The 14,480-nt window shown below is 43.9% G+C and overlaps 1 protein-coding gene across 2 annotated transcripts in view; it reads right to left on the bottom strand.

Moving 5' to 3' along the window:
- The window catches only part of LOC112160641 (SH3 and multiple ankyrin repeat domains protein 2), a 531,836-nt gene that overhangs the window by 120,303 nt on the left and 397,053 nt on the right, over window positions 1-14,480 (bottom strand). For both annotated transcript variants that reach the window (XM_036217187.1, XM_036217185.1), the window contains 2 exons: window positions 14,137-14,218; window positions 920-1,002 (listed from right to left, as the gene is read on the bottom strand). In XM_036217187.1, the coding sequence (XP_036073080.1) occupies window positions 920-1,002; window positions 14,137-14,218 (165 nt within the window). The remainder of the gene's footprint in view (window positions 1-919; window positions 1,003-14,136; window positions 14,219-14,480) is intronic.

Raw genomic sequence — 14,480 nt, 5'->3', positions numbered from 1 at the left:
ATGTTTGTGTGTTCCCTCCAGTGCAGGATAAGCTCAGCTGGGTCACTTCCCTCGGGGGTGGGGGGGTGGTAGCTGTGTGTGCGTGTCACAGACAGGAAGATTCTTCTTGTTGTTCCATCCCTCGTTCCATCACATCGGGAAGATCTCTCCAAAAGCTCCACAGCAGCCTAACATGGAGCCCTGAAGCAGTTGTGGAATGCAACATGGATTATGACATGAGCACAATCGTCAGAGAAACCACCCAGCAGCTATTTTTGGAGGCAAGCCTCTTCTGACCTTCATTCCCTAAACAGGTGGCTTCCAAAGCGTGTGGGTGGGGGGGTAATATTGCATCCTGCCTCACAAGAACATCTTAATCAGCACATGACTGGTTCTAAAAGAAAGTCCAGCAGCCTGCTGGTTCGCTCAGCTGCTGGATGGAGGAGAAGCATCATCCCATCATCATCATCATCCTCCACATTATCCTCATCATCATCATCATCGTCATCATCATCCTCATCATCATCCTCAACATCATCATCATCATCATCCTTAACATCATCCTCATCATCATCCTCAACATCATCCTCAGCCTCATCATCCTGAGCCTCATCCTCATCATCATCATCATCATCAACATCATCATCATCATCATCATCATCATCCTAATCCTCATCATCATCATCCTCAGCCTCATCATCCTGAGCCTCATCATCATCATCATCCTCATCCTCAACATCATCCTCAGCCTCATCATCCTGAGCCTCATCCTCATCCTCATCCTCAGCCTCATCATCATCCTCAGCCTCATCATCATCATCATCATCATCATCATCATCCTCAGCCTCATCATCATCATCATCATCATCCTCAGCCTCATCCTCATCCTAATCCTCATCATCATCATCATACTCAGACACATGTCAGTGGTTAATCCTACCTTTGGCCCCCCGCAGGACGAAGCCGAAGCCCTCGTTCTCCTTCTTCTGGAGCACCACCGTCTTCTCGTCCACCACGCAGTCACTGTGGAGGAGATGGCGCGCAGAGCGCCCGTTAGCACAGCCCATCATCCGCAGCATCGCCACGGACGCCCTGCCCGAGTGGAGGTTCATGCTGCTGGAGGAGAGCTGCTCCGGCCAGGGCAGGGGAGGGCAGGGCCACCCCGACCCCACCCCGCCGCCAAAGCCTCCCCTTCCTGCTGTGGCCGGCCTCTGTTTGGGTCAAACGGACTGACCGCGGCCCCGGCCGTCGGCCAGCAGCACCCCCATGAAAGACACCATCCAAGGATAAAAAAAACACAAAAAAGTCGAAACGACGACTCCGGAGACGCGCGCGCCTCCCCTCCGCGCCAATCCGTGCGCCACCTGCAGCTGCGGCTCGCTGCTCCACACGCGCCTGGTTACCCCCGACGCTGCGGAGGGTCTGAGCGCGGGAGCAGCGCGGCTGAGCATCCGAGGACGGGCTCCATGAGTCTGGCTGCGATGGAGGCTGACGGCGTGCGGGGAGGGAGGAGGAGAGGGAGACCGGGAGGGGGAGGTGGCGTGGACGGACGTCAAGGTGCTCGGCGCTCCGCAGTGTGAAACTACAGCAACACGAGCGAGCAAGCGGCTGCCGCTCCAGCAGGCGCCGCGCCGGCGTGAGGAGCGCGCGCCTGGGACGCGCTGGGCAGTTGTGCACAAAAGTAATCAGATTACTGAGTGACCCACTGACAGCTGAGCTGGCGTGTCAGACAAACGCAACAGCAATCTTTGATACCCAGACGGAGAGTGCAGAACCCGCCCCGCGGAGGATGCGCGCCAAGCACACCTGTCCTATAAAGACGACTTGATGATGCAAACGAGATTTCTGACAGATGATCCCTTCTGATATAATGTTTACAAAACTTTATTTTCCTATCAAACATTAAAAGCAACAGAACTCTGAAACACAAACCGTTTTATAGTTTTGATCAAAAAATAGAAATTTTTTGATTATAAAGCATCAAAGAACCACGTGATCAAAGTAACACCTTTGAACGTTTAGGAGGGACACTAACAATGCCATCTATGAAACTGATAATAAAACATGATTTTTTCACCAAAAAGCAAGAAATGCTGGTCAGTCTTGGAGGGAGGGGCAGGAGTCCTCTTCAGCTGTTACATCATGCCCCCCTCCCCCCCGTCTGCTGTTTAAGCTGAGGTCCTGAGAAACGAGTAAATATTGAAAGAAAACATGTTTAAACCTTGTGACATATTAAAAACAAAACTGCAACAAGTTAAATCATGTTGCTTTTATGGATATCTGAGATCAGATAGAAACAAGTTATGGCCCAACAGCAAACCCTGAGGATTTCCAAGTATGGATTTTTTTAACCACTAAATAATTGACATAGTTTTTTAAAGATATTTTTAAAGCCTTTTTGTGAAATCCGCAAAAATCTTGCAATATAAATTTTATTAGTAGTAGCCTAAGTTTTCCTGGGGGTGGCCACTGGGGGGCCACTTTAAATGTTGGGAAGCACATCAAAACCATGAGCTATGTTTTCAAAATTCATTCTTCTAAACGTAAACAGTCTGTAGAAAACTATCAGAACGGTAACTGTCTGCTGATATACTCCGATGTATTGTGTCTATATTTCATGCTAGACAAATAAAAGTACAGTTAACATTTTGAATTGTACAACAATTTTATTTTATTTTCCAATTAGACAGATCCAATTAGTCAAATTAGACATCACCATGGATGATGTTTACAGATATTGTAGTCCGTAGTGAGAACAGAGAACAGGTGGAGGAAGAGCTAAAGAGGTGGAGGAGGAGATAGAGAGGTGGAGGAGGAGATAGAGAGGTGGAGGAGGAGATAAAGAGGTGGAGGTGGAGCTAGAGAGGTGGAGGAGGAGATAGAGAGGTGGAGGAGGAGATAAAGATGTGGAGGAGGAGCTAGAGAGGTGGAGGAGGAGATGGAGAGGCGGAGGAGGAGATAGAGAGGTGGAGGTAGAGCTAGAGAGGAAGCAGAGCTGGAGGTAGCAGAGATGAAGATGCTGAGGTGGCTCTGGCGGCCGTGGGGTGGTCATCGGGCGGTCGTGGGATGGTCTTGGGATGGTCTTTGGATGGTCGTGGGATGGTTGTGAGGTGGTCGTGGGGTGGTCGTGGGATGGTTGTGAGGTGGTCGTGGGGTGGTCGTGGGATGGTCTTGGGATGGTCTTGGGTTGGTCGTGGGATGGTCTTGGGTTGGTCTTGGGATGGTTGTGAGGTGGTCGTGGGATGGTCTTGGGTTGGTCTTGGGATGGTTGTGAGGTGGTCGTGGGGTGGTCGTGGGATGGTCTTGGGTTGGTCGTGGGATGGTTGTGAGGTGGTCGTGGGGCGGTCGTGGGATGGTCTTGGGATGGTCGTGGGATGGTTGTGAGGTGGTCTTGGGATGGTCGTGGGATGGTCTTGGGATGGTCGTGGGATGGTTGTGAGGTGGTCGTGGGGTGCCTGGGTATCAGCTGGAGCCAATGGGTAGCCTATATTAATTACAGTTCTTTTGGGTTATTTTGTACATTTTTAGTCAAAATAATGTTAAAATGCAAAATTATTGACATGAGTGTTCAGGGAAAAAAAGCGAATTTTTTACCCACCATCTTTAATTTGACCCAAACATTTTAAACATAGTATATTCATAATATACTGATAACACTGTATCAGTATATATTTTACATTATTTCAATACACCAAGTAGTTATTAAAACATAGCAACAATAGATAAGTTATTGTCACTATAAGTTTTTTTTAATTAGCAAAACATGAATCTTGAAATGAGCAGGAAAAGCTCTTCTAGTGCCTCTAGTGGAATGATGATGAACTGCAGGGCAGAAAACGTGGACCAAGTTCTATACAAGGGTTTTTTAAAGAACGTTTTCGATTAATATAATGAGGTAGGAGGTCAAGAAATGTGTGAATCAAATATGATACCAGTGGTTATACAGGGTTAAAGCTGGAAGCCACTACTTTTGAAACAGTGCATACATTGTTTGGGGTTTAGGGTGGAGTTTTAGGACATGGAACTCCTCTGTAGATCAGTGTTTGCACATATGACTGTCAGAAAGCTCTTGGGTGGTCACTGGTTATGCCTTCGTCTCTTCTGAGACTGACCACACAGTCAGCCTGTAGACCCGCACCTCCGCACTACACTGAGCCGTCAATCTGTTCTCTTTCAAAAACAGCAACATTGGTAACTGCAAACTCTCAGTGCAGCTGGAAGGTTTTTGAAGAACCCTCCATCAGGTGATGCAGCTTCTCACTGCAGCAGGACAGGCAGCTCCTCTGAGTCTGACTCAGCAGTGAGCTGCAGCAACTGACATCGTTTCCACAGCTCGAAATGTGTTCATTCTAACTAACCTCCCACTAATCTTTCTCTTTTTTTCTGGATGTGCACAGAAATGCTACGTTCCGCATCAGACTTCTGTAATGTTCTTGGACAAGCAGCACTAATTGTGAGGTGCGCAGATCGACGCGCAGGGCCAAGGTGGGTCGTCCAGCTCCAGGTGGCCAGCGTAAACGTGCATCGTTCAGCTTTTATTAGGCGTGACGCTCGTTCTCACCAAACATATGGGAGGAGAGGGAAAATACAGAGGGAGGGAAGAATGAACCAGGAGAGAGAGCCGTCACTGCCGTCCTAGCAACAGTTTCCTTAGCAACACAATCTGTCTAGAGAGGAAGGAGGCCAGCACTGCTGACACACTGAAGGTTACCTCACAGCATTCCACCTCACACTTTGGCTTGTATACACCCGTTGGCACTCGCTCCTTCACCTAAATCTGACACAAACATCACTTGAGCCGCTCGGGTCAGCGTGCACAGACCGCCACGCACATTTTCTGCTGCATTTTCCCCTTCAACAAGTCACAGGAGGAGGGGGAACCGATGCAGTTATTTGTCAAAATGAGGCTGAAATACAGGACACCATGCTAAAGGAGCCAGATTGGATGAAATGTAAGTTCCCTGAGTCTGTATTCGGACGTGGGAGGCTGCAGTGTATTTTTAGCCCAGAGGTTCTCCACGAAATTCCTTTAGTTGTGACTTTAGAGTGTCTTTTGAGTCCGAAGGCCTGGATCGTGCTCACAGTGGTCAGAGTCCCTGAGCTTCTCCTCACGTACCTGATGCCCATGCCAAAGACAACGAGAGCCCAACAAAGACCTTAGACCTGCTGATGGTGCTCCCTCTTTTGTTCTTCATCTCCACTGAACAGCGTTTTACCTGAGAGAGCTGATACAACACACATCTGATTTACTATCCACACTGTACAAGTGCTCCTGCATGTCAGTGCAACATGCACCTGTAAACCTGCAGTGTCTGCATGTGCTGAACACATCAGAGCAGCTTCCAGCTGCATCATACTTACAACATGGCAAATGTTTCTACACTCAAAGGGCCTAAAAGAACAGTGGCAAGAACATTTGCTAAACACCTTATATTCTGTATTGACATATGCAGTTTTCCGTTTTTGTTGCTTTTAAGATCCATTTCCCGTTGACGTCCTATAAAATTTCCTCCAAAATGCACCATGTACCAATCAGGGCGCTCTGAAATCGTCTTAAAGAGGCCATAACATGTTTTTATTAAAGTCCCCCTCCAATGAAAATCATGTTTTTGGAGTTTTTAACATGTTTGTGTGGCATTTTTCTTCTGAAAGAGAAAAAATATAATAAGAAAAATTTTGCGTTTGCATTTCTGAGTATTTCTCCTTTTAAATTGCTGTCACTCAATGTGGCTGAGAAAAACTCTGAATTCCTGAAACTTGCTTACGTCACGATAGCTAACCGATGTAGCTTTAGAGGCCGTAGAAGATAATAGGTGTGTTTGAGATCCCCAGCGTCTCGCCTGCATCGTCGGCGAGACTAAGCTGCTGCTGGAGGGGGCAGAGAAAGGCGCCTGAGATGAAGGCGAACGACGAGACTGTACGAGATCAAGGAGTTGGGGGTTGTCCTTACCATTCGGCTGAAAGTTAATAAGCCACTCCTCCTAGTATGATTTGTGCTGTTGTGTCTTTTATATTAGTTTTTAACATATTTTAGAGTAAAACTGTTAATAAAATAGCCGTGGGATTCATTACATGTGCACTGTCCCAAATAAATAAATTAAATTAAATTAAAGTTAAGTTTTAGAGGCAACAATAACAAATATAACCACAGATTATTTGAAATCTTGTTTATTTTTTCATCAGTGATTCACTACCTTCCAGAAAAAGTAAAAAAAACTACACCGATGTCCTTCATTTAGCGCCAGTTATTTCACACCGAACTACAAGAACTGTGTGGACACCGTTTCCCACAATGTAATATTTTGTAGTCCTCAAGGCGGCCTGCAGCCAGCGCAGTACCTATTTTCTGGCTGCGCTGGCTTAGGAAGGCGCCTTGAACCCGCCCCTTTCTCGCGATACTTGGTGACGGCGCACATTTGACGTCAGTGCAAGAAACTAACCAACATGCACTGCAATCCAGGCGATCTGCGCAGCGCCGGGGGATCTCAAACACGGCTAATATAACGTCCCACTTCTGTGCTGTAAAGGATTGTAATTCGGTGAAAGGCCAGACTGATGTTAGCTTTCATTATTTCTCCAAAGGAATCTGAGGAAAAAATGGATTGGATTTATTGGTCACAGCAACGTCAATAATTATTCTATTATTTGCAGAAAAAGAGTCATTTTTTCAACTGGATGGAGAAAGAATCAGAGTTTTGTAAGAAGTTGTTTTTGAAGAAGGATGCAGTAAACAGAGGACAGCCTGCACTATCACCGGTAGGTTTTACTTTAGGCTGAAGTTTTTTGTCCGAATTTATATGTGACGAGCAGAAAAAGTGATTGAAAATCATGTCGGCTTCCCGTCATGCAGTGAAGGTGCGCGTTATTGCATTGCCTGCTTGTATTTTAACTGCATCTAAGACGGAATTTATTTAAGTTGGCCTCACATATTTAAAAAATAACTGAAAGTAAAACCCCATCAGAGGTCACAAATATGCTGTCCACGTTTGATTCAACCCGCGGAGGAGCGCCGCTGCTTTGTTTATAGCAGCCCCGCTCAGGATCCACCGGGTGGTTTAACCGGACACCGGAACCGTTCTCCTGAACGTAACTCTTTGTCTGCATCTAAAAACGTCACCACTGTCTGCACGCATTTAGATAATCTGGCATCTGATTAGATTTCTAGTTCAGGTGAATTCAACAATCAGCATGTGCTAGCATGAAATCAGTTCTGAGCTCCAGCTGCTGCTGCTGCTGCTGCTGCAATGCAGCCTAAATGATCATGTTTTATTTTATTTTTGTTCATGGGCTTATCAAAGTCTGTGTCTTGCTAGCATGTTAGGGGGGTAAGAGGCGGGGCTACGTAGCTCAGCACCATAAGCCACACCCACACAGAGGATTTTTTTTTTTTTTTTTTTTTTACAGAAGGCTTCAGATCAACAGGAAAAATGTCTTTTTAAGACATTGAGGATGTGGAACTTTTGTTACAAACTTCACAGTCCTAATTAAAACCCCACTGGGGACGTTTAAAGAAAATGAAAAAAAATAGTTGTAGTCGGAGTTTAAGTCTTTCAGAGTAAATTGTATCTATAGATATGATCATATGAACTTTGGAACACTAAAAAACAAATTATTTCTGAATTGAGTAATTTTTATGAACTCGTTTCATACCCGGAAGTAAAACGACTCGATCACGGAGGCTCCGCCTTTTGCTCCTTGTGGGTGCCACCCACTAGAGCTGTCCTCGTCAGCATGTCACCCACAAAAAAAACACATAATATAAATATTTTTTTTATGATCTACATACAGTTCAGCCTGGGTTTTTATCCCCTAAATTTGGCACAGACAAAGTGGTGATGACTAATAGGTTCATTTTGGGTTGAAATTCAGTCAGAAAAATGCAGACAACACTAGAAGAACATTTCAGGATTAAATAAATGATGGTGAAATGATTAGCACTGGATGTGAACACTTCTGATTAAAGCCTCTGTTCTATTCTGTATCAAAATTCCTTTCCATGTGCACCTTTCTGTCTTTGCTCATTAATCCATACTCAAAACAGTTCTTCTGATTCATGGCTCCCTTTCTCCACTGGGACATAGTCTGCTAGCTCTGTGGGGAAAGTGTTTGTGTTAGCCTAGGGGCGGAGCAGACTCTTCCTGGAGGGGGCAGTTCTCGACTTGTGTCATCAGCACGTGAAGACCCACCTGTTTTTATGGGAGGGGCTGGTGTAGAGAGCGCAGGTTTTTAGAGGATTACTCAGAAATGCATGAACACATCAAAATACCGCTTTGGTGACGTTTATAGAGATTATTGAACAGTAGAATACACGGAAGAGCTCAAAAAGTTGTTTTTTCATGGTATGGGCCCTTTAAAACAAGCAAATACAGCAGACAGTTATGAAGCACATAAAGAGAAATGTGAGCAGAAAGTCATTAGGCTGGAGCTCGACTTAGTCATGTTTGCTCTTTTAGGATTTATTTCCAGACAGCTGCTCAACATTTAAAAAGCATTATTAGGGATTATTTGGAATTATTAGTGATTTTCCTCGATTGTTTCCTAGAGTCATTAGGAAGCTACTGTGGAAAAAATGTTAAGTAAGTATGTATCTTTTATTTATATAGCACCTTTAGCAGACAGGTGTCACCAAATGCATCACAAGTTAGAAACAAAAGATAAAAACTTCAACTTGTTGCATTTAGAAGTTTTAGATATTGAACGGCGTGCATGTGACGAACTCCCAACTGCTGCGATCATAGCTAGCTAGCACATTTTTTGACAAAATGTCATAAAAACCTATACATGATTCCCTGGCTCAAGGTGAACAAAACAATTATAACAGACAATATGCAAATGTACGAATTATGGCTGTAGGAAAAAAACAGACACTAACAATTCTGCTGACTTAAAAAAAAACGCTAGACGCAAAAAAAAATTGCATATATTTCCTTAAGGTGAGAATACGACCCTCGCGACACGCTTGAAAACTCACCAAAATTTAAACACACCTAGTACCGGGAGAAGTTCAATTTTTGGTTCAGAGCATCATTTGCACACTTTTGGGAAAAGCTGTTGCAGTCAGAAGTTGTAGATTTTGAACGGCTTTGGCAGGGCGAGCTCACAAAAGTGACATTCTCTTGTTACTTGCACTTTTTTTTTAATGGAATACTGTGAAAATTGAATGTATGGATCCCTGGCTAGAGCTAAATAAAATAATATAACAGGAAATGTCGTGGGCGTGGTTAGCAAATATCCTCTGGTGCTAAGGAAATCCATAAATTCACTTTTGCTGATTCTTCTGAAACTTACATAGATCTGTTCATTATCCTTGGGGGACCTAAACATAAAATGGTTGCTATGGAGATAAGACCAACAGAAAGCTGCCATTTTGAAAGAAGTGGGGTATGTAGGGAAAAAGACACAGAAGTAAGGAGTGAATAGCTGAGTTTCCATTAACTATGAAATTGCACAAATTGGATTTTCAATAATAAACCTGCTCAATGGAAGCACCACAGTTGTGAAAAAACTCGCATTTATCAAAAAAACGTTATGTGGTTGGAGGAGGTGGTTTTTGAGGCGTATCGAAATGGAAATACTCCACAAAACTGCAACGGAAACACTTGGTAGGAAGAGGCCTGCAAGAGTGGGTAAGGCCTGCAGGCCATAAACGGCTTTGTTCATTATTACAGTGAAGAAACACAACAGGTGGTTCAAAGTGCTCCGGTGTTTAGGAGCCATATCACTCCTGTTTTTACCTAACTGTTTTCATTTGTCTCTAGAATCTTGTCCTTCTTTATATTCGTAAAGTTCCAAAAGAGCACAGACATAGATTTACGGTCTGCTGTACAGGATCTAATCAGGAAGGAGATGGTGGTTCTTCTGAGGCTGATCCAAAGGACATTGGTTCAGCAGTGGTTCTTGTAAGACGTTAAATAAATGAAATTTCATTTGTTTCCTATTGTTTCATTTCTGTTGCTTCATAGTGACTGATTAGGAGCAATTTTATGACAAATAAGTGTGACAAATGACTCTACAGCCATTCACTTTTCATGTACTGTTACAGAATTGGATTGATGGAATAGACTGATTCTCTTTAGAAATCTTCAGCAACAGTTTCTCTGGCTTTCTGAGAAACCTTTAGAGTAGGCCTGAAAGTCTAAAAGCTGATTTTTGTATATATATAATTCTCAGTGTTGTCCTTGAGCTTTGAATCACTCCAGACAAATAAAAGTTTCTTGTGCTGACGTTAATCTGTAGGAATGTTAGTGGCAGACGTCAGTGGTGAACACAAAACATGAAGGAATCAAAAGGCAGGTGGAGGTAAAAACTAACTGTGTATTTTGGAATTACATTTTTAATGAGACCTGTAAAGGATCCTTGAACATTACAGTAGGTCTTCTTTAAAATGTGTATTTTTTAATTCCATTTTTTAGGAACAAAACTGAATGTTTACATTAGAGGGGTTTTTATTCTGATAGAAAGATTACGACCATCCACCTGTGGAGGGGTTTTGCCTGTTCGGCCATGTTTTCAAGTGTGAAATACAAATAAGAGTTTGGATGACGGGATTACATTCTACATACTTTAAATAAAAAGAAATATCTTATATCTGTCATTGCTTTGAACAGTTCAGAGTAAACTGTGTGGCCCTCCATCCTGCCTGAACAAAAAGCTGGAAAACTCCTCCTGCTTCATGCAGAATTTAATGCCACTCGTTGGCAGCATGAATTTTTCAGAGCACAGAAGACTTGACACGAGGGCCTTAGGTCAGCTTTCAATTTAAAAAAGAACATTTAGAGGAAAGCACTCCAGGCTTCCCACATAAAAGAAAACATTATTTTTTTTGCGAGAAGGCCCCGGTTCGAATCCCGGCTGGGACCTTTCTGTATGGAGTTTGCATGTTCTCCCCGTGCATGCGTGGGTTTTCACCGGGGACTCTGGCTTCCTCCCACCGTCCAAAAACATGCTTCATAGGTTAATTGGTGACTCTAAATTGCCCCTAGGTGTGAATGTGAGAGTGAATGTGTGTGATTGAGGCCCTGAGACAGACTGGCGACCTGTCCAGGTAAACCCCGCCTTCGCCCTTCAGTAGCCGGGTTAGGCTCCGGCACCCCCGTGACCCCGAAAGGGAAGAAGCGGTCAAGAAGATGGATGGATGGATGGATTATTATGGGTGGTTGTGCTGGGGGCAGACACAGAAATGGTCACACGACAAGCTAAACTCAAGTCAATCTTTTGATTTCTGGTGAAGTCATCTTTGGTCCTTCAATACCAATCAAGCCTCTGGTTCACATTCTGTCCTCAACTTTTCATTCCCCCTTAAGTGAAAGATGCTGAAGATGGTTCACCTTGACCCACATTGAGCACTTAGTGGAAAAACTGCTTGCAGGCTCCTTCAGGATTCTGTCAGACGAGATCACGATGAAATGTCACGGTGTCTTTCACTGCCTCATCACAAACTTATCTCTTATCTTGAGACTTCACTGCTGCAACCTGATATTTACAGTCAGACATTTACAAGTCACAGAGGGGCGGCAGTGTCCCCAAACATGACAATTTTCTTAAGTTTGTTGTCAGGATTGTGCAATGTTTTCTCCAAAAAGACATAATTAAAACACAACATGAGCATGCATTAGGAGTCACTTTGGATTTCAGAAGCAGGACATTCATTTCTGGACTGTGTCCTGGAGCACCCATGCTGTCATTTCTGTGAAGAGTCCGTCTTGTCATTTAGATTGTTCAGTTCCAGTCCCTCTGTTTTTACCTAACTACTTCTTCTTCATCTTCAAACTTTGATGTTTTAGTTTGTGTTTATTCGTTTAATCAATCAATCAATCAAATTGGTTGATTGAATTAAACTGATTAAATCAAATATATGTGACATCTGGAAATGTTTCCATATGGACTTCAGTTGGGATGTAGCCAAATGTGTGGTTAGCACTGGAAGCAGAAGCATTGCGAATGGAGGCCGCTTCCATTTGGCGCCCTTGTTAACTGATGCTGTGGTTCACAACAGACGCGGAGCGCCGCTGTCCTCCACGGAAGGCTAGTGCTGTGCAGTGGACCATTTCGGCATCTGGTCTATTTTGTGCGCGGGCCACAAGACGCCCAATTCTGACAGGAAGTTACATCAAGATACATGAGAAAATCAGGTGTATTTTCAAAAATATAACCAATTTATCACAATAAAATACCATGATTGACATATGGGATCATGTTCTTGTATCTAAGCAGACACACTTTTCTTTCTGCTTGAAGGTATTTAGGGGTAGGGAGAAGCTGTTGGAGTGGGGAAGCAATTTGGATTCAGCCCTTTTCTCAATGAAATTTGCAGGCCCTTAATTTTTGTTATGACATATATTATTTAGGGCTGTCAGATTTGTCGCGTTAAAAACGCATTAATCTGACATGTGCTTGACAGCGACAATTTTTTTGACGCATTAATCGCGGAGGATTTTTCTCACACGTACCTTTCCATACCGAGCGCGGGCGTCCCCCCTCTAACTCACCGGCTGCTCTCACCAGATCACCGGCGGGTCTCCAACCACCGAGCTGCTAGCTAGAACCGGCCGGCGCTAGGACCTGGAGAGCTCCTGCACCCTAAAACTGGCTCCGGTTCGCGTCCAGTACCACGTCTGGTGGTACCGGCTCGCGTCCGGCGCCGCGTCCCGAGAGCTGCGGACCCCCGACGTTCCGAACAGCGAGCGCACCGGGGGACGTTTTAAATGTTCTGGAGGTTTAAGCGTGATCCAGCCCCAGCATAGCGGTCTGTCTGCCGGCATATTCATGGTGTGAGCTCCGCTGGACACGTCGCTGCATCGAGCTGCAGCCAGAGAACGCGGCGGCAGTAACAGACTGTCAAACTATCCACAGAGTATCCCGCTTTTCTCAGTCTTTAAGGTTTTAAAAAACAAAAGTTCATTGGAAATGATAAATCTCTATTTCATTTATTACTGCAGTTCAGCAGAGGAGGAAAAGATTTGGTCCTGACAAAAAATGAACATGAAAGTGTTATGGAATTTTTATTTTTGATGTTTTTTAATTTTTTTTACTGAACGTTGATTGAAGTTTTGAATTTAAAATGCCCTTCACTTGCACTTGGGCTTTTGTTAGGCATTTTATGTTACTGCCTTTTATTGTTAAGAAAGTTTATCTCAAAACAATGTTACAAAATAAAGTATTTCTGATGAAAACTATTAATTTTGCCATTCTTGTTTTCATAATTAATGTAGAACTGTTAAATTGTTAAACTGTTAAACTGTTAAATTCCACATTTTTTTCCTTAAAAAAAGGCCACATATTCATTTGCGAGTTAACTCTGGACAATGCGATTAATCGCGATTAAAAAAATTTAATCGCCTGACAGCTCTAATATTATTTAAAAAAAACTTGTAAAACCTGAGAAAAGAACTCTGCTAAGATAAATGGGCAGCAGCAGTACTGCCTTTTAGCCACAACTTTCTGGAAACAGAGGTGTAGGAGATCACTTCCGCAGTTGTGCAAACCATGTTCAGCTGCTATGGCTTTTCTTCAGAGAATGGTTTCGTTTTTAACCCCACACCCAGTTTATACTAACATCTGCACTCCAGCACAACGGTCACATAAGATACATTCATTGCTTTTTTGTTCTTTTTATGACTTGCAGACAACTTTCAAATGTTTAATAGTCTTTACATCTCCAGTGATGGACTGAAGAAGGACACAGCGTTTGCCTTACAACACAGCTTTGCCACATAGCACTTATTGTACGTTGTGGACATGTATGTTCATCTCTGTAAGATGCTGCATAGCTAACAAACAAAAACACTTTTTTTTCTGCTGGGGTCAAACACAGGCTAATGCTCTCTAACGTTCACATCTCTGCAACAGCTCTTCAACTTGATGATGAGTCTTATTCTAAAGGACTAGTTCACAGAAGAGACTATATGAAGCTGCGTTTGCTCTTCTCTTCCATGAACTGAACACACACAACCCAGGGTATACATCTACCCTCATTTGTAATGAAGCAAACAGTGAAGTCAATGTGACAGCTGAGAAGAGATGAGAGCGGAGCAGAAAATCTTAGGAAAAGAGAGGCGACAGCAAAGACCCGGGGATTGAGCGTATTAGAACCTTTCACTGGTAGACAACGTACCAGTGAACAACAAATAAAGAAGGTAAGTTGCAGTGAGGACTTACCTGGAAGCATCGAAGCTGTCATAGGAGCCCACTGTATAATGTCTGAAGAGTTTTCGTCTGTCAGCGCGATCCGCTCGAGAATCTGCCAAATCACACGAGAACAAAATCAGATCCTTTTAGTCTGTAACAGATCCATCCGTCTGTCCGTCCCTCCATCCATCCATCCATCCATCCATCCATCCGTCTGTCCGTCCCTCCATCCATCCATCCATCCATCTACCCATCCATGTGTCTGTCCATCCCTCCATCCGTCCGTCCGTCCGTCCGTCCGTCCCTCCATCCATCCATCCATCCATCTACCCATCCATCTGTCTGTCCATCCCTCCATCCATCCGTCCATCCGT

Source organism: Oryzias melastigma, linkage group LG3 (assembly GCF_002922805.2).
Source record: "Oryzias melastigma strain HK-1 linkage group LG3, ASM292280v2, whole genome shotgun sequence".
In the NCBI taxonomy this organism is placed as follows: domain Eukaryota; kingdom Metazoa; phylum Chordata; class Actinopteri; order Beloniformes; family Adrianichthyidae; genus Oryzias; species Oryzias melastigma.
The sequence above is the reverse complement of the archived record's forward strand: the minus strand, read 5'-3'. Positions and strand labels throughout refer to the sequence as shown.